We start from the raw sequence: 23,430 nt of genomic DNA on the forward strand, positions 1-23,430 counted from the left end.
GGCTCATGAAACTGTACCTCTGACATCAATGACCCAGGAAAAAGGGAATTCAACTACAAATTGCATAGATAACGAATGGCCATGAAGTTCAAGTCTGGGTGGCTGAAAGCTCAATGATGCTTACGCACCAGTCTGGATGCCAGCGTGGTCAATGCTGTTCTCATAATTGTGGCACGCTGTGCCCTTCACAACATATGTGAGGGTAAAGACGGGTATTTCCATACAGTGTGGGCACAAGACAGGACTTGTTTGTAAAGCATTTAGACAGCCAGATCCCACCTGCTTGCACGCTGGTCCTGGTTCTTTGAGGGCAAGAGAAATCTGGGATACCTGATGTGCATGCATCCTGGAACAGTGGGATGCAGTGGGTGACTTCTGCATGTTTGAGGGACAATATCACATCCTATGCAGCTGCTGGAGTTGCAAAGGAGAGACCATAGTCACATATTTGGTGTGAATGTACCTTTGTGGAGGATAGGTCCATCAATGGCTATTGTCCTAGATGGTCAGGGATGCAACCCCATGCTCTGGGTGTCTCTAAACCTATGGCTGCCAGAAGCTGGGACTGGATAATGGGATGGAAGATTTGATAAATTGCCCTGTTTATTTCCTCTGAAGCATCTGGCACCAGCCACTTTCAGAAGACAGGATACTGGATTTGATGGACCATTTGTCTGACTCAGTATGGCCGTTCTTATGTTTTGTTCCCTCTAACTGTGTAATTAGCTTTTCATTTCTGTAACTATTGACTCTTTATAAACAATTGTGGCAGGGCACCTCAACAGCATTAAAGAACATAAGAATGGGGTTTTCTAGGTATTCCTCCATGGTCCCTTGCTGCCTCCTTGCCTTGCCCTGGCCTTTGTGAGCATCCTGTCAGGTGACGAGGTTGGCAGGGTTGAGGATGGGGTTGACCCACTTCAGGCTCTGTACTGTGAGCCCTGGGGAGCACCCCATCCAGTTCATCATAGAAAAGGCACGTATGATGATGCCATCTGGAATGAATGTTGGAGTCTTTGCTCTCTGGTACAGGAGCCTCAGGTGCTTCATGTGTTCCTAGCATTGGGCTGGAGTACAGAGAATACCCACTTACTCCAGCCTCTGTAACATTTCCTGGTACAGGAGAAGATGTGGAGGATGGTATTCTCTGACCATACATGGATCAAGACTGCTGCATGCTTGGCAGAGTACTGTACTGATCAAAGGAGAGCAGTGAAAAATCGTTCTCAGGTGGTCAGCACAACTTGATAGTAGTGGTGACAGCAGGGCAACAGTGACCTTTTATAGACGTGGGTAAAGGTTAGGCAGAAAAGGGTTCACTGCATTGTGGGAATGGGGCTGGAGGACCACTGACAATTTTTCTTCAAGTGCTTGTTCGTGTCCATTGCATTGTAGGTGTGTGTGCTTGCCACATGCACCGGTACTGGAAGTTTTTCCCTCAGTGGTATCTGTAGGGGACTGGCTCAGGCGCCCTGTGGAGTGGCACATGTATGCACTGGTATAAGGGACGCCACTGGCTCCCCCTCCCTCAGTCCCTTCTTACTGCCAGTGCTGGTGCTGGAATGTTTCCTTGCCTTGGCAAGCTTACTCCTCTCAACTGTGCCTAGTTGTGAACTTTTTGTATATAGTTGTTAAAAACTTTGATAGTTTTATAGTTCCCTTAGTGTAGAGTTAGTGATAGTTTCTTAGTCCCAAATGTGACTTAGCCTAGGGATGGGAATACCCCAGTAACTGCTGCAAGAAGCCCATGCCAGTCAGTGATCACCATAGAAGCTGTCTGTAGTGTTTAGGGGAAACCCACATTAGCGACAAGTGTCGCATCTGTAACAGCTTCTTCCGTGGATCAAAAAGGAGCGGGACGTTCATCTCTGAACACTACTTATGAAGTCAGCCCTTGCACTGGCCTCAGACCTGACCAGATTGACAGTGCTCCTAGCAACGTGGCCTCAGTGTGGAGTGGGCTGCTGACACCGCCCTGGCATGGCCTTGCCAGCATTGGTTCAGCACTATCATGGATCTGGCAGTGGCAGCCCCGTGGCCACTTCCCAGCTCCCCGGACCTACTCTCGTGGGATCACGGTCAGCATCCAAACCTTGCCTCTCTCCACCTCACAGCTTGGATGCTGTGTGGCTGAATCCAGAGGAACAGGCCTGCTCTAGTCAGGTACAGCAGGTTCTCTTGGAAAGCAGAAAGCCCTCCACTAGAGTGACTTATCTGGAAAAGTGGAAGCGTTTCTCCTGCTAGGTGTTGGAGTGCAACATCTCCCTGACCCAGTCATCTCTGCAGTCTGTCCTGGATTACCTGTTCTACATAAAGTACCAGGGCCTCGCCTTCTCTTCGATTAAGTTGCTCCTGGTAGCCATATCGGCCTTCCATCCTCGCATCCAGTGTAAGTCAGTATTCTCGCATGAGATGTTGATCAGGTTCCTGAAGGGCCTTGAAAGGCTGTTTCTATTGATCTGGGACTAGGTTCCCCAATAGGACCTCAAACTTGTCCTCTCCAGGCACACAGGTCCGCCCTTTGAGTCCATGGCTTCTTGTTCCCTTTCCCACCTGTTGTGGAAGGTTGCATTCTTTGTAGCAATTACCTCGGCAAGGTGAGTCTCGAAGATTAAAGCCCTCACTTCGAAGCCCCCGTACACTGTATTTTACAAAGACAAGGTCCAGCTGCAGCCCCGTCCAGCTTTTCTGCTTCAGGTAGTATCTCACTTCCATGTCAACCAGGATATCTTCCTCCCAGTGCTCTGTCTGAAGCCTCATTCAACCAAAGAGGAGAGGTGGCTGCACGCTGTGGATGTCAAGCATGTCCTGGCACTCTACCCCTTCGCAGATCGACCCAGGTTTTTATCGTGATAGCTGACAGGATGAAGGGCCTTCCGGTGTCCTCTCAGAGAATTTCAAATTGGATCACCACCTGCATCCATACTTGTTACGAGTTGGCTCAGGCTGTGCCTCCACTGATAGTGAAGACCCATTTGACTAGGGCATAGGCGTCTTTGGCTGCCTTCCTGGTGCATGTCTCTATCCAGGATATATGCAGGGACATCATGTGGTCTTCAGTACATTCATGATGCATTACGCCATCACTCAGCAGGCCAGAGATTATGCTGGCTTCAGCAGAGCTGTGTTGTAATCAACACATCCATGAACTCCTACCCACTTCCGATGGTACTGCTTGGGAATCATCTATAATGGAATGGACATGAGTAAGCACTCGAAGAAGAAAAGACAGTTAAGTTTTCATAACCATTGTTCTTCAGGTGTGTTGCTCATGTCCATTCCATGACCCATCCTCCTTCCCCACTGTCGGAGTCTCTGGCAAGAAAGAACTGAGGGAGGGGGAGCCGGCAGCGCCCCTTATATCGGTGCATACACGCATCACTCCAGAGGGTGCCAGAGCTGGTCCCCTATGGATACCACTGAGGGAAAAACTTCTGGCACCAGTGCATGTGAGTAACATACTCACCTACAATGGAATGGACATAAGCAACACATCTCGAAGAACAACAGTTACTAAAAGGTAACTGTCTTTTCTCCCTCCTCCTTGTAACAACCTTTTATATACTTGAAAACTATTATCATATCCCCTCTCTCAGTCTTCTCTTCTCCAGATTAAACAAACCCAGTTTTTTCAATCTTCCCTCAAAGGTACTGTTTTCTAGACCTTTAATAATTGTGTTGCTCTTCTCTGGACTTTCTCCAATTTGTGGCACCCAGAACTGGACACAGTACTCCAGTTGAGGCCTAATCAGTGTGGAGTAGAGTGGAAAAATTACTTTGTGTGTCTCGCTTACAACACTCCTGCTAATACATCCCAAAATGATATTTCCTTTTTTTCCCCCCACCGTGTTACACTGTTGACTCATATTTAGCTTGTAATCCACTATGACTCCCGGATCCCTTTCTGCAGTACTCCATCCTAGGCAGTCATTTCCCATTTTGTATGTGTGCAACTGATTGATTGGTCCTTCCTACGTGGAGTACTTGGCATTTGTCCTTATTGAATTTCATCCTATATACTTTCACACCATTTCTCCAGTTTGTCCAGATCATTTTGAATTTTAATACTATCCTCCAAAGCATTTGCAACTCCTCCCAATTTGGTATCATCCACAAACTTTGTAAGTATACACTCTCTGCTATTATCTGTGCATATAAATGTCTCAGCATGAATATGAATTTACATTACAATGAGTATTTCTCTTTATATATCTCTTAGAAGAATGAGGCACATGTGCTCATCATTAGCATTATTGTACCTCTCCCAGCAAGACTACATGTTTATGGGCCAGATTGTAATCCTGCTATTCACACAGAGTAGTACTTCACTCCACATGTGGTCCCATTTATTTAATAGTACTACTTGTGGAGTCACATAGTACTCATGGTGAATAACAATATCACACTGTAGCCCAATTTCATAATTAAAATAAGTTTATATTGAAAAGATTGTGTTCTGCCTTACAGGTTCAAGGCTTGTGGAAACTCTTTTGCACTTTGGAGCTTCCCTTGATAAAAATTTTGGCAGGTGAGACAATGAGTGAAAAATAAGGTTGTTCAACAATTTTTCCAGACAGCATTTTCTAGTATGATTTATAATGCTTAATAGTTAAATAGAATGTTGCACATTTAAAGTGCTATATAATCATCATATCATCCTCACAACACTTCTCTAATGCTATTTTCTTCATTTTACAGATGGAGAAACAGCTTAAGACCAAAACTGTCAAACTTGGGTGCTTAAAGATAGGCACTCAAATACATATTTAGGTACCTAGAAAAGCGTATCTCTGAAAATCAAGCCATTTTTCTAGGTACTTAAATATGGACATAGGTACCTAATTCTGAACTTTGCACCCAAGTTTAAAAAATTTGTCCCTTATGACTTACTCAGGGTTACGTTGCAAGTCAGTGGCAAAACTGGGAGTAGAACCCAGGAATTCCTGGTTCCCAAGGTGGTGCTTAGTCCATTATACAACACTATCTTTTTATATTATGGCTTGAATATAGTATTGATGCCTCTAAGGTTTTTTCAAAATTGTATTTTGTTCTCAGTTATATACTTGTATTTACAGTGATGGAAACCCATAAAATACACGTGAATAAAGAAGAACTAAAAAGAACATCAGAGATTCTAGGGGTAAACTATTGTATTTCCTTTTTTGAAATTGTGCAACATATAGTGCAGTGGTTCCCAAACTTGTTCCGCAGCTTGTGCAGGGAAAGCCCCTGGCCATTCTGACCCGGCCCCAGGGGTGGCTCTAGGAATTTTGCCGCCCCAAGCACGGCAGGCAGGCTGCCTTCTGCGGCTTGCCTGCGGAGGGTCCGCTGGTCCCGCGGCTTCGGCAGACCTCCCACAGGCGTGCCTATATCAGTGGTTGCAGGCGTGCCTGCGGGAGGTCCGCCGAAGCCGCGGGACCAGCGGACACTCCTCAGGCAAGCCGCCGAGGGCAGCCTTCCTGCCGCTCTCGCGGCGCCTGCAGAGCGCGCTCCGCGGCTTGCCACCCCAAGCACGCGCTTGGCGTGCTGGGTCCTGGAGCCGCCCCTGCCCGGCCCGCCAGGGGCTTTCCCTGCACAAGCGGCGGAATAAGTTTGGGAACCACTGATATAGTGTAAGGACCAATCCCCCATTGACAGGGAGAGGACAAGATTATAGTTAGAAAATTATTTTAATGTTCATTTCCATTTTGACTTTGTAATATGTTCTACAATTAACAGTCTTGTAGCCCATAGACTTTTGTTATATGAAAGTTCAAATATAATTTTGGGTCCTCTGATATATTGTAACTAATGATGAGTTAACTTAAAGTTGGGATAATTTTAAATTTATTTATAAAAGCAAGACTTAGACTTATTTACCAAAACCCTTTATAAGTCAGACAGTTATTGTTTTATGTGTAAATTGGTTTTCTGATTTTGAGTGTCCATTCACCAGACCTCTTTGTTCCTATCTTTGTTCTTATCTTTTAGTATTCCTGCTTTTCAAGTAATACTTTTGGAAGAAGGTATAACAAAGCCTTATAGGGTCAGATTTGACCACCAAAACAAGTATTTTCATAGGTTTACCTCCACATATGAATTGACATACTGCAGTATTGCCGTCTCCAAAATAAAAAAAAAAATCATGTCAAACCTCATCTTCCAAAATCATTACATTTAAAAATAAATATTGTGTGTTTTAATCTTTGATTTTTTGAATTCCCCTTGCCCAACCTTACTGTAGGTGTGTGACATTTAGTGTTGACAACTCTCCCAAATTAATGAATGACAGTGATTTTTAGCTCCTGTTGCCTAAGGGTGCAGAGTTCCAGTTCTCCCCCAAACCACAGTGTTCTAATTTATTAAATCTCCCACCCTCACATCTGCCCATCCCCTGCAGTTGAGCAATTAATTCTGCCCTTCATTCCCCACATCAGTTCTGCTCCCTGATCTCACCTTGGTTTCTTCTGTAGCCTTGGGTTTTTCAGCGCCCTCTCTCAAGCCTGGGGTGTGTGTGTGTCTACAGGGCCTTTCCTACCCCATTATTCCACTCTTACTAGGCCTGGTGTTGCAGCCAGGAAGGTGAGAGGATGGTGGAATATTAGGGAGTAGACTGACCCAGAGTTCACAGGAGGGGCCAGGGGAAGAGGGAGCAGACCCATTCTGAGCTGCCAGGATGTTTCTCCTCTTTTCTCCCCACCCCCTCTCCTGTGAGAATGGCCTCAGCTGCTCCCTCTCCTCTACCCCTCCAAAATTAGATTCCCCTGGCACCTGAGGGAAGGGGAAAGAGAGATATGGCTAACTCCTGCAGCAGCTCTGATTGGAGGGTGGGGAAGTGGGGGATGGTTTTTCCTCCCAGTCAGGAGTGAAATTTGCTAGAGGGCTGGCACTTCTTGCATCATAGTGAGACTGGCTCCAGTCTCAGCCAAAAGCATGTTACTTGTAAGAAAATCACAAGAGTTGGTAGACCTTATACTGGATCAGATCTGAGATCCAGCTGGTCCAGTATCCTGTCTGACAGTGGCCAGTACCAGATATTTCAGAGGAAGGTTTAAAATCCCTGCAATGGGCAGATGTGGGATATTCTGTCATATAGCTTCTCTCCCCATTCATCACAAATTGGTAATGCCTCTCACCTGTGGCATTTGGAGGTGGTCCAGTGTTGTTGCTGGAGGTTCCAGGACTAAGCCCTACCCTTCAACTCAAGCCACTAGAATTTCTGCCTCTGGCAGTGGAACAAGTTAGTGGTTCAATTTCTCCTCACCACTTCGTTGTATAATTGTATTTTTTACTTTTTTTTAATGCAGTGGTGACTTCCTTTCAATTTCTGCCTTTGCTTTCTCTCTCAAGAATTGAGGAATCACTAGAGTTTTGAGTTTCTAGCCCTCTGGTTTCTCCAATGCAGCCACCTCTCTTGTGGGTTTCCTCTGCCTTCCACCATAGCAGCAGTAAAGCCCTGCAAGCATCAGGCTAAGTCTAAGGGTATGTCTACACTACAAGACTATTTCGAATCAACTTAAGTCGAATTTGTGGAATCGACCTTATGAAGTCGAATTTGTGTATCCACACTAAATACACTAATTCGACTGTGTGAGTCCACAGTAACGGGGTCAGCGTCGAATTTGGAAGCGGTGCACTGTGGGAAGCTATCCCACAGTTCCCGCACTCCCCGCTGCCCATTGGAATTCTGAGATTTCCCCCCAATGCATGCTGGGGGAAAAAATGTGTCGAGGGTGGTTTTGGGTAACTGTCATCATTGAACTGTCAATCACGCCCTCCCTCCCTCCCTGAAAGTGCCTGCAGGCAATCTGTTCGTGCACTTTTCTGCTCAATGACAGTGCGGGTGCCACAGCACTGCGAGCACAGAGCCTGCTGCAGTTATGGCCGTTGTCAACTCCTCGCACCTTATCGTCCACCTCTTCCACAGTCAGCTGCTGAGAAATAGGGCTACTTTTCAATGGTGCTGCGAGCACTGGTGGACCATGGGGGACGTTTTACCAACATCAACGTTGGGTGGCCAGGCAAAGTTCATGACGCGCGTGTTTTCAGGAACTCTGGTCTGTTTAGACACCTGCAGGAAGGTAGTTTCTTCCTGGACCACAAAATAACTCTTGGGGATGTGCAGATGCCTACAGTGATCCTCGGGGACCCAGCCTACCCGCTAATGCCCTGGCTTATGAAGCCCTATGCAGGCGCCTTGCACAGCGACAAGGAACTCTGCAAGTACCAGTGAGCAGCGTGACCTGTGACTGTTCAGTTTCTTTACAGAGAAGCTGAAGCTGCCCCTGTTTCGTTACCAAGTTACTGTTGACTAGCATCTGCAGTTATATACCCCGTCCACCCCACTTCCAACACACGTTTAAAAATAAAATACATGTTCCACTGTAACTTTACAAAGGTTTCTTTATTGATGACTTTGCATTAAAGGGTTGAAACTGGGACGCAGACTGTGCTGGGTAGGGTGTGCGGTGATGTAAAGACCACCTCTAAACTCGAGGAATGACAGGCTCCTGCTCCCAGAGCAGTCTGCAGTGCCGGACTGGTTGTTTCAACGGAGTCTGCCATCCCTCCTTTTTGGGACTCTGTGTGCGGGGGCTATGTGGCCTTGTGGCGGGGGAGGATGGATACAGATTCCTCTGCTGCGTGGCTCTCTGGTCCAGGACAGGGACCGTTGCATGAGATCTGTAACCCCCCTCCCCCGCTACAAAGTCACGTACCCCCTCACCCACACAGAACCTGCAAACCACCTCCCATACCGACCAGGGTGCCTACTGACTGCACTGTGTGTGTGACCTGCTGCTGATCCTGCCCCCGTCTCTGTACCCTGCTAAAGGTGACTGTCCTATGCAATACCCTACCCCCTTCCCCACCCACCCATCCACCCCTTCAAACGCAGCGTTGTGTAAAAAAGCATGACGGAAACAGTAATTAACAGCAAAGTATTTTTAATAATTAACCAGACAGTCAGGGGATGAAACTGGGATTGGGGCTAGGGTGAGTCAGGAAGGGAAGGAATTCTCAAAAATTAGGGTATGAGAGCTTTTGGGTACTTGAGCACTCTGCTGGGGTGCAGTGACAGTTTTCACGGCCCCTGGCACCACTCCTTCTGGTTACTTTGGGTAATGGGAGGTATGGGACTTTGTGGCGGGGGAGGGCGGTTGCAGATACACTGCGGGGGGGCTCTGTCCTCCTGGCTGCGGTCCTGCAGAACATCCACAAGGCGCCGGAGCGTGTCCGTTTGCTCCCTCATTAGTCCAAGCAGCGTTTGAGTTGCCTGCTTGTCTTCCTCACGCCACCTCTCCTCCCGTTCGCTGTGTGAGCGCTGGTACAGAGAGAGGGTCTCCCTCCACTGGCTCTGCTGGTTCGCCTCGGCTCAGGAGCACCCCATAACTTCAGTAATCATCTCGTCCCCTGTCTTTTTCTTTCGCCGCCTAATCTTTGCCAGCCTCTGTGAGGGGGATGCTGTGGCAGGTCTGGAGACAGTCGAAGCTGTGTGATGGGAAAAGGGGAGTGAATTCCTTGCAAAGATACATTTTTGCGAACAATGAACACAGTCTAGTCTGTGTCTGTGAACAACACCATGCACAGCACCTATCTCGTCCGCACTCCTGCAGCAGGCAATCCTGAAAGCATAAACTCTGCCCCTGTTCTACCCCATCGCAGTGTCCCCCGACCCTTGCACTTCTGGGTTGAGATCCCAGTGCCTGATGGTGCAAATTTCATTGTCGCGGGTGGTTTCTTGGTAAATGTAGTCAGTCATTCCTTCCTCTGGGAAAGCAACGCCAGACAATCATTTCGAGCCCGTTTTCCCTGGATTGCCCTGGCATACGCCATAGCGTGGCAACCATGGAGCCTGTTTTGCCTTTTGTCACTGTCACCGAATGTGTACTAGATGCCGCGGACAGAGGCGATTCAGCAGCACTACGCCGCAGCATTCATTTGCTTTTGCATGACAGCAGAGATGGTTATCAGCCATATTGCACCATCAACCACGCCAATGTAAATTGGCAAGGTGATGACGGGTAGCTGTCCTATTGCACTACACCTTCTGCTGCTGTCATAGGTGCCCCTGGCCGAGATCAGCCGGGGGCGCAAAAGACAAAACTGGGAATGACTCCCCGAGTCAATCCCTCCTTTATGGTATCTAAAAATAGAAACAGTCCCGCCTAGAATATGGGGCAACTGTACTAGGGTTGCAGTGTATCAGAGAACTACAGAGCACAGCCGCTCTGTGTCAGATCCCGCAGGAATGACGAGCTGCATGCCATTCACAGGGGGTGCCCCTGCAACAACCCTACCTGTTGCTTCCCTCCTCCTCCAGCCTTCCTGGGCTACCGTTGTAGTGTCCCCCCATTTGTATGCTGAAGTAATAAGGAATGCAGGAATAAGAAACAGTTACTTGCTAGGGAAATGAAATGAGGGTAAGGCAGCCTCCAGCTGCTATGATAGTCCAGGCAGTACAGAATCTTTTCTTTACACATGAACGGCGGGGGCTGATGGAGCTCAGCCCCCTCTTGCTATGATGAAGACGGTTAGCAGGCCGTCTACTTATGGGCTGATGACGAGGACAGGTAGAAGTCCTATTGCACTACACCATCTACCGCAAGGCTGATGATGAGGACGGGTACCAGTCATTTTGCACCATCAGTCACCCATGAGGTGGGGGAGGGGGGGCGAGGATGCTACCGTAGCGTGCCGCAGCATCGCGTCTACCAGCAGCATTCAGTACACATAGGGTGACATTTACAAGAGTCAAGAGATGATTTCTTTCCCTTTTCCTTCTGGGGGTGGGGGGTGGCTGTACATTGACGAGCTATGCCCTGAACCACCACGGACACTGTGTTTTGACCCTAAAAGCATTTGGAGCTCAGCCAAGAATGCAAATGATTTTCGGACACAGCGGGAAGTGTGGGATAGCTTGCGTCCTCAGCCCCCCCGCCCTCCCTCCATGAGCGTCCATTTGATTCTTTGGCTTCCCGTTACGCTTGTCACGCAGCAGCATGCTGACTCTCTGCTACGCCATCTGTCCGGAGATTTTTTTAAAAATACTTTGGACCAGGCGTAACATTACGGTAATTTTCCTAATTAGATGCAGGAGTCGCCGAGCGAGATCGCCCTGAGGAGGGTCACTGAAGGAGATAGAGAGCGCATGCTGCGTGAAAGCCAGCACAAACCAGGGGCCTATGCAGCCGTGCTCGGGGAGGCAATGCTCCCTGAGTACCTCATGAAAGCCTGGCGCAGAAAAGTGTGCTACCACGGAGCACCCAATAAGGCAGCTCTCCCCAGGAACCTCCTGCAGAGGCTTTTCGATTACCTCCAGGAAAGCTTCGTGGAGATCTCCCAGGAGGATTTCTGTTCTATCCCCATATATATAGCCCTCCTTTACACATAGTTCAGATTCCTGTTCCATTAATAATAAAAGTTTACATGTTTAAAGCACTTATCGACTGCTCCTTCCCCTGATTCAGGGTCCGGGTTAACAGCCGGGGAGGGTTGGTGGGGGATCTCCGTGAGGGTGATGAAGAGATCCTGGCTGTCGGGGAAACCAGCGTTGTAAGCGCTGTCGCCTGCCTCGTCCTCCACAAACCCTTCCTCATCTTCCCCGTCCGCGAACATCGCCGAGGAACTGGCCGTCGACACTGTCCCATCGTCCGAGTCCACGGTCACTGGTGGGGCAGTGGTGGCAGGCTCCGTAGCGTCCGTTTGCCGCTTTGATTTTTTGGTAGCCTGGTCTGGGGTCCTTGATTTTCACGCGGCGCTGCGTTGCATCCCGCCTGTATCCTGTGTCTCTCATGGCTTTGGAGACCTTCCCGGAGGTCTGTGCATTCCGTTTGTTGGAGCGCAGCTCCGAAAGCACAGACTCCTTGCCCCTCACTCCGATCAGATCCAAGACTTCGCGGTCAGTCTATGATGGGTCCCTCTTTCTATTCAGAGATTACATGAACTCCTCTGCTGGAGAGCTCTGCATTGCTGCCGGTGCTGCTGAGCTCGCCCCGATGTCCAACCACGAAATGAGATTCAAACTGTCCAGACAGGAAAAGGAATTCAAATTTTCCCGGGGCTTTTCCTGTGTGGCTGGTCAGAACATCGAAGCTCGGACTGCTGTCCAGAGCGTCAACAGAGTGGTGCACTGTGGGATAGCTCCCGGAGCTACTAAGTTCGATTTGCATCCACACCTAGCCTAATTCGACATAGCCATGTCGAATTTAGCGCTACTCCCCTCGTCGGGGAGGAGTACAGAATTCGAACTAAAGAGCCCTCTATGTCGAATTAAATGGCTTCCTGGTGTGGACGGGTGCACGGTTAATTCGAATTAACGCTGCTAAATTCGAATTAAAGTCCTAGTGTAGACCAGGCCTAAGAGTTTCTATAGGGAGCTTTGAGGAGCCTCAGAAATCAAGTTATGCCTTCCTGCTGCAAGCTGCTGACCCTGCCTTTGCTAGCACAATGGGCTCTGAGTCATTTAGGCATGCAGAGTCCTAGACCACCATCCAAAGCGATGACTCCTCTGTAGAAAGGCTTGATGTATGAGGATTCCCAGGGAGAGGAAAACTCCTAGCAGCTTTCTTTTGGGCAAGTGTTGCAGACTCCAGAGACTCCAAGTTCCAAAAAGCAAGTGTCCCCTTCATAAGGAAGCAACGCATATTGTTAACGAGCAAGTGGTGTAAAAATAAGTGTATAAAGTCTTGCTTTTTTGCCTTCTCACCATGAGGGAGTGTTTGCTGGGGCTTTTGTCATACGCAGAAGCTCTCACTGTGCTCTGTGCCAGGCTCACTGCTCCTCCCCCACCTTGCCCAATATTTGGGTATGCAGAGAAGTCTGTTGCACTGTAGTCTGAAGCAGAACTTCACAGGAGTAATGGGAATTATGCCTGTCTGGCTTTCAGCCCATGTAAGTTGATAGGTAGGGAAAAAGGGCTAAGAGTCTATTGGGTGAACATAAAAACAGCCTCACTGGGTCAGACCAGAGGTTCATCTAGCCCAGTATTCTGTCTTCTGACAGTGGCCGATGCCAGGTGCTCCAGAGGGAATGAACATAACAGATAATCATCAAGTGATCCATTCCCTGTCACCCATTCCCAGCTTCTGACAAACAGAGGCTGGACACACCATCGCTGCCCATCCTGGCTAATAGCCATTAATATCCTCCATTAATTTATCTTTTTTGAACCCTGTTATAGTCTTGGCCTTCACAACATCCTCTGACAAAGAGTTCCACAGGTTGACTGCATTGTGTGAGGAAATACTTCCTTTTGTTTTAAATCTGCTGCCTATTAATTTCATTTGATGACCCCTAGTTCTTGTGTTATGAGAAGCAGTAAATAACACTTCTTTATTACTTTCTCCACACAAGTCATGATTTTATAGACCTCTATCATATCCCCCCTTACTTGTCTCTTTTCCAAGCTGAAAAGTCCCAGTCTTATTAATCTCTCCTCATATGGAAGCCGTTCCATGCCCCTAATAATTTTTGTTGCCCTTTTCTGAACCTTTCCAATATATCTATTTTGAGATGGGGCGACCACGTCTGCACACAATATTCAAGATGTGGGCATACCATGGATTTGTATAGAGGCAATATGATATTTTATGTCTTCTTATCTATCCCTTTCTTAATGATTTCCAACATTCTGTTCGCTTTTTTGACTGTGTTGCACATTGAGTAGATGTTTTCAGAGAACTATCCACAATGACTCCCAAGATCTCTTTCTTGAGTGGTAACAGCTAATTTAGACCCCATCATTTTATATGTATAGTTGGGATTATGTTTTCCAATGTGCATTACTTTGCATTGATCAACATTGAATTTAATCTGCCATTTTGTTGCCCTGTCACTCAGTATTGAGAGATCCTTTTGTTGCTCTTCGCAGTCTGCCTGGGACTTAACTATCTTGAGCAGTTTTGTATCATCTGTAAATTTTGCCACCTCACTTTTTACCCCTTTTTCCAGATCATTTATGGATATGTTGAATAGTACAGACCACTGGGGGACACCACTAATTACCTCTCTCCATTCTGAAAACTGATGATTTATTCCTTCCCTTCGTTTCCTAACTTTTAACCAGCTACCAATCCCTTTGAAATCTTATGGCTTTTCCCTGATCCCTGTCCTACCTTCCTGGTTTTCCCCCCTCTGGGTTTGCCAGCCCAAATGCATCTCCCTTCTCCCAGGGAGTGACTGTAGACATTCCCAGCAGTCCCCCTCTGCTGCCAATTTCCTGACTATTATCCTAGCCCAGCTCGTTCCCCCTCAGCTGGGCTTCCTCATTCAGTCAGGGGATTGCTTAGCCACCTGATTCCTCCTAGCTATGGCCTGTTGGGTTAATTAGCCCCCTTCTCAGTCTGCATTAATTCTTTCAAGGCAAATGTGGGGTGAACACCCCATCACAAGGACTTAAGCATATATTTGCCTTAAGGTTAGGCAATATAATTTAAAGTTATTGTTTTAATGCTAATAATTGGTGGTTGAAGAGTTTTTACAGCTTTGGAAGAACTTTTCTGTGGCTTGAGTTGAACGGTGGAGATTAGTCTTGGAGCCTCTAGAAACAACATAAAATCACCTCCAAAGTCCACAGGCATTACTCCTTTGTGATGAATCAGAAGAGAAACTGATAATTTTGTTTCTGTTATCAGGTAATATATTTCTCAGTTTGCCTCCATATTAGGGTTCATCCTGTTCTATAGAGATTAGCTTAAACCCCGCAGCATGAGATTTAATATTACTTACAGTTTTTCATCAGTAATTAGGCTGGATATTAGGAAAAACTTTTTCACTAGTAGGGTGGTGAAGAACTGGAATGGGTTACCTAGGGAGGTAGTGGAATCTCCTTCCTTAGAGGTTTTTAAGGTCAGGCTTGACAAAGCCCTGGCTGGGATGATTTAGTTGGGTTTGGTCCTGCTTTGAGCAGGGGGTTGGACTAGATGACCTCCTGAGGTCCCTTCCAACCCTGAGATTCTATGATTCTATGATTCTATGATTATATCTGTGGATATTCTTGTTATCCATATAAATATCCAGTCCCTTTTTGAAAGTTGCAAAGTTTTTGGCCTCAGCAATTTCCTGTGACAATGAGTTCCACAGTCTTATTGCACAATGTATGAAAAAAGTATTTTTATCAATTTTGAATTTCCTACACTTTTTTAATTTCATGGAATGTCCCTTGTTCTTGTGTTGGAAGGCAATGAGAAAGAGAAGTTCCTGATCTACCTTCTTTATAATATTCATTATTTCATATACTTTATCTCATCCCCTCCCATTTGTCTTCTTTCTAAGGTAAACAATTCCATTTTTTTTTCAATTTCTTCATATGAGAGTTTTTCCATTACATTGATCATTCTTATTGCCCTTCTGTGAGCATGTTCTAATTCTGTAATATCCTTTTTCAGATGAGGTGATAAATGCTGCAACAGAGTTTTGTGAATTCGGCCACACCATTGATTCATATAATAGAATTGTAATATTTTCTGTATTATTCTCCATCTCATTTCTTATGCATCCTAAAATCTTGTTTACTTTTTTGACTGCAACCGCACATTCAGCAGAGGTCTTCACTGAGCAGTCCACATAATAATGCCCAGGTCCCTTTCCTGAGTTGATAAATTAATTTAGAAATTTGTAAAGTGCATGAGTAGTTTTAATTTTTCCCTCCAACGTGCATTCCTTTGCATTTCTCAACACTGAACTTCATTTGCCATCATGTTTCCCATTCACCTAGACGGTGTAGATCTCTAAAGTTCTTCACGGTCCTTTCTGGTCCTGACTAATCTAAATAACTTGGTCCACTGCAAATTTTGCTAGTCACTAAACATTACTCAACCCCTTTCCAAATCATTAATAATTATGGTAAACTAAACATAGCCAACAATGGTGACACATACAGTGATCAAATTGCAAGTAAGTAAAAATAGTCCTGAATGCTTGTTAAATTAGACTGTAACTGTAAATTGAACAAAGTAGTGCAAGTGGAATAATTATGATGTACCAATTTTTATAGTTGCGATTGAAAGAGCTTGAGCAGGAAGCCCATCGAGCTGCTGGACAACAATTCCTATTGACCAGCAGTAGTCAGCTGAGAGAGGTACTGTTTAGATTGCTACTTTACTTTAAATTATTAACACTAAAAATATTATTAATGGAAAGGGATTATGAAGCAGTAATGCTCAAAACTTTGAAAATCTTGTCCTTATTGTACTAGTTATATCATTTTATGATGATGATGGAGAATATGTCATCAGCTTTCTCACAAACATAGCGTTGCCCCTTTTTGACCTGAGCAAAGTTTGGGGCCCTGGGGATTTTCCAGCTGGAAGAAGAAATTGATCGAGTCTGGTATTTACTTTGATGAAGTCTTGTTTATTTTTTAACAAGGAATGTATAAAGTCCATGGGCGCCAACTTATATGGGCTCCTGGGGCTTTAGCCCCAGGAATATTCACAGACAGGGGCTCTGCTCCAGCAATATTTGGAGCTAGGTTTCTCCCCTGCTCTGCGCTGCCCGCAGCCCAGAGCCCTTTAAATCCCAGCCGCGGCCGGGAATCAGAGGGCTCTGGGCTGCCCGCTGCGGCGGGGAGCCCAGAGCCTTTTAAATCCCGGCAGCGGCTGGGATTTAAAAGGCTCTGGGCTCCCCGCCGCAGCGGGCAGCCCAGAGCCCTCTGATTCCCGGCCGCGGCTGGGATTTAAAAGGCTCTGGGCTGCCCGCCGCAGCGGGCAGCCCAGAGCCCTCTGATTCCCGGCCGCGGCTAGGATTTAAAAGGCTCTGGGCTCCCCGCCGCAGCGGGCAGCTCAGAGCCCTCTGATTCCCGGCCGCGGCTGGGATTTAAAAGGCTCTGGGCTCCCCGCCGCAGCGGGCAGCTCAGAGCCCTCTGATTCCCGGCCGCGGCTGGGATTTAAAGGGCTCTGGGCTCCCCGCCGCAGCGGGCAGCCCAGAGCCCTCTGATTCCCGGCCGCGGCTCGGATTTAAACGGCTCTGGGCTCCCCGCCGCAGCGGGCAGCCCAGAGCCCTCTGATTCCCGGCCGCGGCTCGGATTTAAAGGGCTCTGAGCTCCCCGCCGCAGCGGGCAGCCCAGAGCCCTCTGATTCCCAGCCGCGGCTGGGATTTAAAAGGCTCTGGGCTCCCCGCCGCAGCGGGCAGCCCAGAGCCCTCTGATTCCCGGCCGCGGCTGGGATTTAAAGGGCTCTGAGCTCCCCGCCGCAGCGGGCAGCCCAGAGCCCTCTGATTCCCGGCCGCGGCTGGGATTTAAAGGGCTCTGAGCTCCCCGCCGCAGCGGGCAGCCCAGAGCCCTCTGATTCCCGGCCGCGGCTGGGATTTAAAGGGCTCTGGGCTCCCCGCGGTTGCAGGCAGCCCAGAGCCCTTTAAATCCCAGCCGCGGCTGAGATTTTTAAGGGCTGCGGGCTCCCCGCGGTTGCAGGCAGCCCTGATCCCTTTAAATCCCAGCTGCGGCTGAGATTTAAAGGGGTCTGGGCTCCCCGCCGCAGCGGGCAGCCCAGAGCCCTCTGATTCCCTGTTGTGGCTGGTATTTAAAAGGCTCTGGGCTCCCCGCAGTTGCAGGCAGCCCAGAGCCCTTTAAATCCCAGCAGCGGCTGAGATTTAAAGGGCTCTGGGCTCCCCGCCGCAGCGGGCAGCCCAGAGCCCTCAGATTCCCGGCCGCGGCTGGGATTTAAAAGGCTCTGGGCTCCCCGCGGTTGCAGGCAGCCCAGAGCCCTTTAAATCCCAGCCGCGGCTGAGATTTTAAGGGCTGCGGGCTCCCCGCGGTTGCAGGCAGCCCTGATCCCTTTAAATCCCAGCCGCGGCTGAGATTTAAAGGGGTCTGGGCTCCCCGCCGCAGCGGGCAGCCCAGAGCCCTCTGATTCCCTGTTGTGGCTGGTATTTAAAAGGCTCTGGGCTCCCCGCAGTTGCAGGCAGCCCAGAGCCCTTTAAATCCCAGCAGCGGCTGAGATTTAAAGGGCTCTGGGCTCCCCGCCGCAGCGGGCAGCCCAGAGCCCTCTGATTCCCGGCCGCGGCTGGGATTTAAAAGGCTCTGGGCTCCCCGCGGTTGCAGGCAGCCCAGAGCCCTCTGACTCCCAGCCAGGACTGGGATTTAAAGGGCTCTGGGATCCCCGCGGCTGCCAGCAGCCCAGAGCCCTTTGAATCCCAGCCCCTGGCCGCTGATTGCCCCCTCCCCAGACCCCTGCCCCAACTGCCCCCCAGGACCTCCACCCCCTATCTAAGCACCACTGGTCCTTGTTCCCCGATTACCCCCTCCCGAGACCCCTGCCCCTAACTGCCCCTTGGGACCTCAGCCCCTATCTAAGCCTCCCTTCTCCTTGTCCCCAACTGCCCCCTCCTGAGACCCCACCCAACTTCCCCCCCAGGACCGCACCCCCTACCTGTCCCCTGATAAACCTCCTCGACTCCCATGCCTATCCAATTGGTGCCTATCCCCTGACTGCCCCTTCGAACCTCTGCCCCATCAACCCCCCCTGCTCCTTGTCCCTTGACTGCCCCCCGGAACTCCCTACCTCTTCTCCAACCCCCAAACCGCTTACTGTGCCACTCAGACCAGCGTGTCTGGCTCCGTGCAGCTCCAGACAGTTGCTGCCATGCTCCCCCATGGAGCCCACAGCCCTCTCCCACCCCCAGCACCTGCCTTCCAGATTTGAACACCTCAAAATTCAGGAGTGCTCAAGCTCGGTTTGGGCAGCTTTTACTTCATTTCTCCCAAATCAGTTTCCCCTGCAAGGTGCCAACTGAAGGTGTTGGAGAACAGAGAGATCGGGTGGCCTCCTAATGCCTGGAAAAGAGACAAAGGCCGGAGGAGGGAGTGTTAGTGCCTGTGCGGACTTCTGGGAAGTTCACGGTGTGGAAGGGGATGCTGTGATGCTTTGGAACAACTCCATACAAAGCCAGTCAGGACTGTGGGGGAGCCTCCTCTCTCGGAGCATACTGTCTCCAGGGCAAGAAGCTTACACTTTCCTGGGTCTGACCTCGGAGCATTCACCATGCCCTTCCACACCATGCACTTTCCAAAGTGAGTCTGCCCAGGCTGGTCCTGGGGCAACCAGAGGGCCCTGCACCCCAACTCCGCAGTCAGATGTGACTCTCGGCCAGACAGTAAAACAGAAGGTTTATTAGATGACGGGAACACAGTTTAAACAGAGCTTGTTGGTACAGAAAACAGAACCCCTCTGTCAGGTCCATCTTGGGGGGTGGGGAGCCCAGAACCAAGTTCTGGGTCTCTCCCCATTTCCCCAGCCAGCTCCAAACTGACACTCCCTCCTCTGGCCTCTGTGTCTCTTCCGGACAAGGAGGCCACCTGATCTCTTTGTCCCCAACACCTTCAGTTGGCATCTTGCAGGGGAAACTGAGGCACCCACACAGTATTCAGAGAAAATATTAAGAACATTCCCACTTCATCACAACAGGTGCAACAAAATATAATACTGTATATTGAAGTAGGCAAGTGCTGCTTCTGACTTTCCACTTTTAATTGACCCTTGTAATCTTGTGGCACTGACGCGTTGTAGCTTTTTTTTATATCGGCTTACAGGGCGGGAGCGGAGGGGCACCACCATTTTGGGCACCACCAAAAATTATACAAACCTGCTGCCTATGATAAAGTCCTGTGTCTCTGAATGCAGAAGGAACCAAGAACAAAAGGAGCAATTTCTTAGCTTAAGTCCCTAGGCCTCGTTGGCCAACTCCAGATCCAAAAGCTCTTTCACTAGCTTTTTCCAGCATCACACCATGCTCCCAACCTCCAAACTGGCTTTCTTGTCTTTCCCTCTCCCTCTGGTCTTGCCTGGTCTCTGTTTCTGTGTGATCTGCCTTCACACACACATGCACAACCACACACTCCAAAAAAATATTCAGCTGAAAGTTCCTATGCAGGTTCATCACGCACCATTTGTCTTAGGTGGGGGCTTATGCTTTCTGTCATGTTAACTGAAGGGTGAGTTCACATTTGTCAGTCTCAATGGGGTTTTAACTCAACCCATAACAAGGTTTCACCCAGGTCATGGCAATAGCAATGCATTTGACTCATCTGTTTTAGGCATCTTTAAAATTAAAGAAGAAGCCTGTTTGCTTTTGATAAATACAACAATTTAACAAATATCTAACAATTTTTCCCCATTTTGTTCCCTCTTTGATGAAGTATGCTTTTTGTTTTCTATAGAGTTTAAAGCCAGATGCACAATAGTAATGCTCCATTATGTTTCAATTTTCAAACATTTCCATCACCTTGAAATATATAATTTTTGTTAATATAGGTATTGTTCGAAAAACTAAAGCTCCATATGCTGTGTGAGAAAGTTCCCAGAACTGAGATGCAGCATCTTCAATCCACTTCTGAAGTTGTGGTGAGAACTGAAAGGTTTTTTAAACATATACCTAGTTTAGAATTTGCTAGCATAATAAATTCGTAAGTATTTATTTGTTGTTTTTAAGTTTTAAACTTGATTCAAATTTACAGTCCAATTTACTTAGTTCAGAAATTCTCAAAATTTTTCATATGATGGAGAGAGCTGTCTTATGGATGACCTCACTGCTATTCATGATCAAATAACATCCCTGTGGCTTCTATAGCAATAATGTAAGGAAAAGTAATATTAAGAAAGTTTAGTGTATTTCTAGCTGTCTTTTGATGCAGTTTAATATCTGGGAATCAGGAGGAGAGCTGGCAGGCAGCTTTCTGCTGACTACCAGTAAGTATTCTTGGGAATTGCCTCTGGACATTGGGGTCCCTTGTCTTAGTTTAGTTCTATGGCTATGACGTGTCTGGTACATTTGGGTAACTGTATGCATGAAAGGCTGAGAAGGTGAGAAAATATGATGGCATAACTCGGAAAAATGACATAGTAGAGAGATATTTAATGGAATTAAGTTGGAAAGACAAAATATAGACAGGCTTGGAAGGATTAGAATTTATTCAGTAAATGTTGGTAAACATCAATTACAACATCCACACACAAACAAACGAAAAAATATTTCCATTGATAATAGAAATTTACATATAGTCAAAGTAAAAAAAAATGCTGCTTGTGAACTTAGTTTGATTTAAGGATTTGCTTTATATATTTTGACACGTGATGTTAATTTGTTTTTATAATAGTTATGAAGCTTTAACTTTTTGAATTTCAACATCTATTGTTATTAAACAATCCTGATCTCCCCTTTTCTTATCCCTCCTTAATTTCCTGCAACTGTGAAAATTTAAATCGATAAAACAGAAAAAATGCTTTAAAATAAATCAAATGATGGAGGCTCAGGTAGAGCACACAGTGCAGTGCAAGAAAGAGAGAAGACTAACTGGATAGAAAGATGATAAGGAAAAATTACATCAAAATCTATTAGAGGAAGGATAAGAAAAAGTGAACTCAGGAACAGGAAAAAAGTGTAGCAAAAATGAGAAACACAGTAAATTACATTTTAAAAAATAAGTAGAAAGTTGTTTGACAGTTTATTACAAATAAATATCGTACATAAGAAACCATGCACAACTGTTTAATGCTCTCATTTTACAGGCGTATAACCTTGGGGGCCTGTTATTGCATTGATGGTTTTCATCCTTGTTTTTTTTCAGTAATGATAGTGAGAGTTTATAGGAATACAATTTATTGATTGTTGCATCAGTGGACTAGTCATCTGCTTAATCATTTTTCTTCACTTTCTGAATCATCATGATCTCATTTTAGTTTTCTTGTGCCAGAAATTAAAGAGAATTTTTGTCCAATGTAGATTCTGTTTATCAAGAATAAAAAGGCTAGTGAAGAACTCAGTTGCTCCTGGTATTTGCAGGCTTAATATAGAAAAGATTCTGATTATAATTCTATTTAGCTACTACAGAGTTTTTCAGGGATAATGGAGTATTCTCTAGCTTTTTGGCTATGAAGTTCTTAGAATTCCCCAGAACCTTACCTTGGTATTACCAGAAAGATAGACCTAATGGCAGGTGTTTTCTCGCCTGTAGAAGGGACTCTCTTGAACTTGGTAGTGTGCTGCCTAGGTATATTTCAGGATTCCCTCCTTGCTTTTTTAAAATATTTATTCCTAGGGACAGGCATTGGAACAGACTACTAGGTAAAATACTCACAGGCACTCATGGAGGCAGTTCACTGGAGAGATTTTGGCACTAAAGTGCTCCCTATAGATAGATGTAGAGGTAATGTAGGTAGATGGCTTGGAACTGTGCCAAAAGGCCAATGTTTTGCCCAGCGGTGGCTCCAGGCACCAGCGCTCCAAGCGCGCGCCTGGGTCGGCAAGCCGCAGAGGGCGCCCTGCTGGTCCCTGCGAGGGCAGCAGTCAGGCAGCCTTCAGCGGCTTGCCTGCGGGAGGTCCGCTGGTCCCGTGGATTTGGCAGCAGTTGGGCAGTGGGTACAACAAAGACACGGGACCGGCGGATCTCTCGCAGGCAAACCACTGAATCTGCGGGACCAGGGACCTCCCGCAGGCGCGCCGCCGAAGGCAGCCTTCCTGCTATGCTTGGGGTGGCAAAAAAGTTAGAGACGCCCCTGGTTTTGCCTCCATTTGGTAGAAGCACCTCACTCTACTGTCTCTGCCTGGTTTGATGAGAGACCATCAGACTCGGATCTTGGAGACAGTCTGTTTCCCGCTTTTTCTGTCATCTCTCTTCATACTTCCACCTCGGAAGACACAGACTGATCAACCTCAATGGTGGACCATTTAGGAGTCGGCAAGATCAACTTGTTCATCACCTTTCTGCCAGTGTCTTCCTCCAGCTGCAAGATATACAGGCTGAACTATTAGCAGCGGCTATTTCATTAGTGGGGCAGCAGCTTTTGTTGGTCCCTCTCTGAATATGGCACAAACGTTCAGCCCTGCTAAGTGAACAGCTCTGTGGGATGACATTTGATGCCTGTGGCTGGAATAGGAATCACCATTTTTTTTTTTATGTACAGCCCTCTTTACATGAGGCCTTTTCACTAGGTCTGTCAATTAATCGCAGTTAACTCATGCGATTAACTCAAAAAAAATTAATCGCAATTTAAAAAATTAATTATTCAGTTTTAATTATACTGTTAAACAATAGAATATCAATAGAAATGTAATAAATGTTTTATATTTTCCTACATTTTCAGATATATTGATTTCAATTACAACACAGAATACAAAGAGTACAGTACTCACCTTGTATTATTTTTTATTACAAATATTTGCACTGTAACCGAAGACCACGAAAGCTCATGCTGAAATAAATTTGTTAGTCTCTAAGGTGCCACAAGTACTCCTGTTCTTTTTGCGGATACAGACTAACACGGCTGCTACTCTGAAAAGAGAAATTATATTTTTCAGTTCGTAATACAAGTACTGTACTGCAATCTCTTTATTGTGAAAATGTAACTTACAAATGTAGATTTTTTTGTTTGTTACATAACTGCACTCAAAAACAAAACAATGTAAAACTTGAGCCTACAAGTCCACTCAGTCCTACTTCTTGTTCAGCCAATTGCTAAG

At 47.0% G+C, this 23,430-nt stretch overlaps 1 protein-coding gene across 3 annotated transcripts in view; it reads left to right on the forward strand.

Moving 5' to 3' along the window:
- The window catches only part of POLN (DNA polymerase nu), a 258,875-nt gene that overhangs the window by 75,872 nt on the left and 159,573 nt on the right, over positions 1–23,430 (forward strand). For all 3 annotated transcript variants that reach the window (XM_045017374.1, XM_045017372.1, XM_045017373.1), the window contains 4 exons: positions 4,468–4,528; positions 5,076–5,140; positions 15,974–16,057; positions 20,226–20,315. In XM_045017374.1, coding sequence (XP_044873309.1) covers positions 4,468–4,528; positions 5,076–5,140; positions 15,974–16,057; positions 20,226–20,315 — 300 coding nt within the window. The remainder of the gene's footprint in view (positions 1–4,467; positions 4,529–5,075; positions 5,141–15,973; positions 16,058–20,225; positions 20,316–23,430) is intronic.

The sequence above is a fragment of the Mauremys mutica genome, chromosome 5, assembly GCF_020497125.1.
Source record: "Mauremys mutica isolate MM-2020 ecotype Southern chromosome 5, ASM2049712v1, whole genome shotgun sequence".
NCBI lineage: Eukaryota > Metazoa > Chordata > Testudines > Geoemydidae > Mauremys > Mauremys mutica.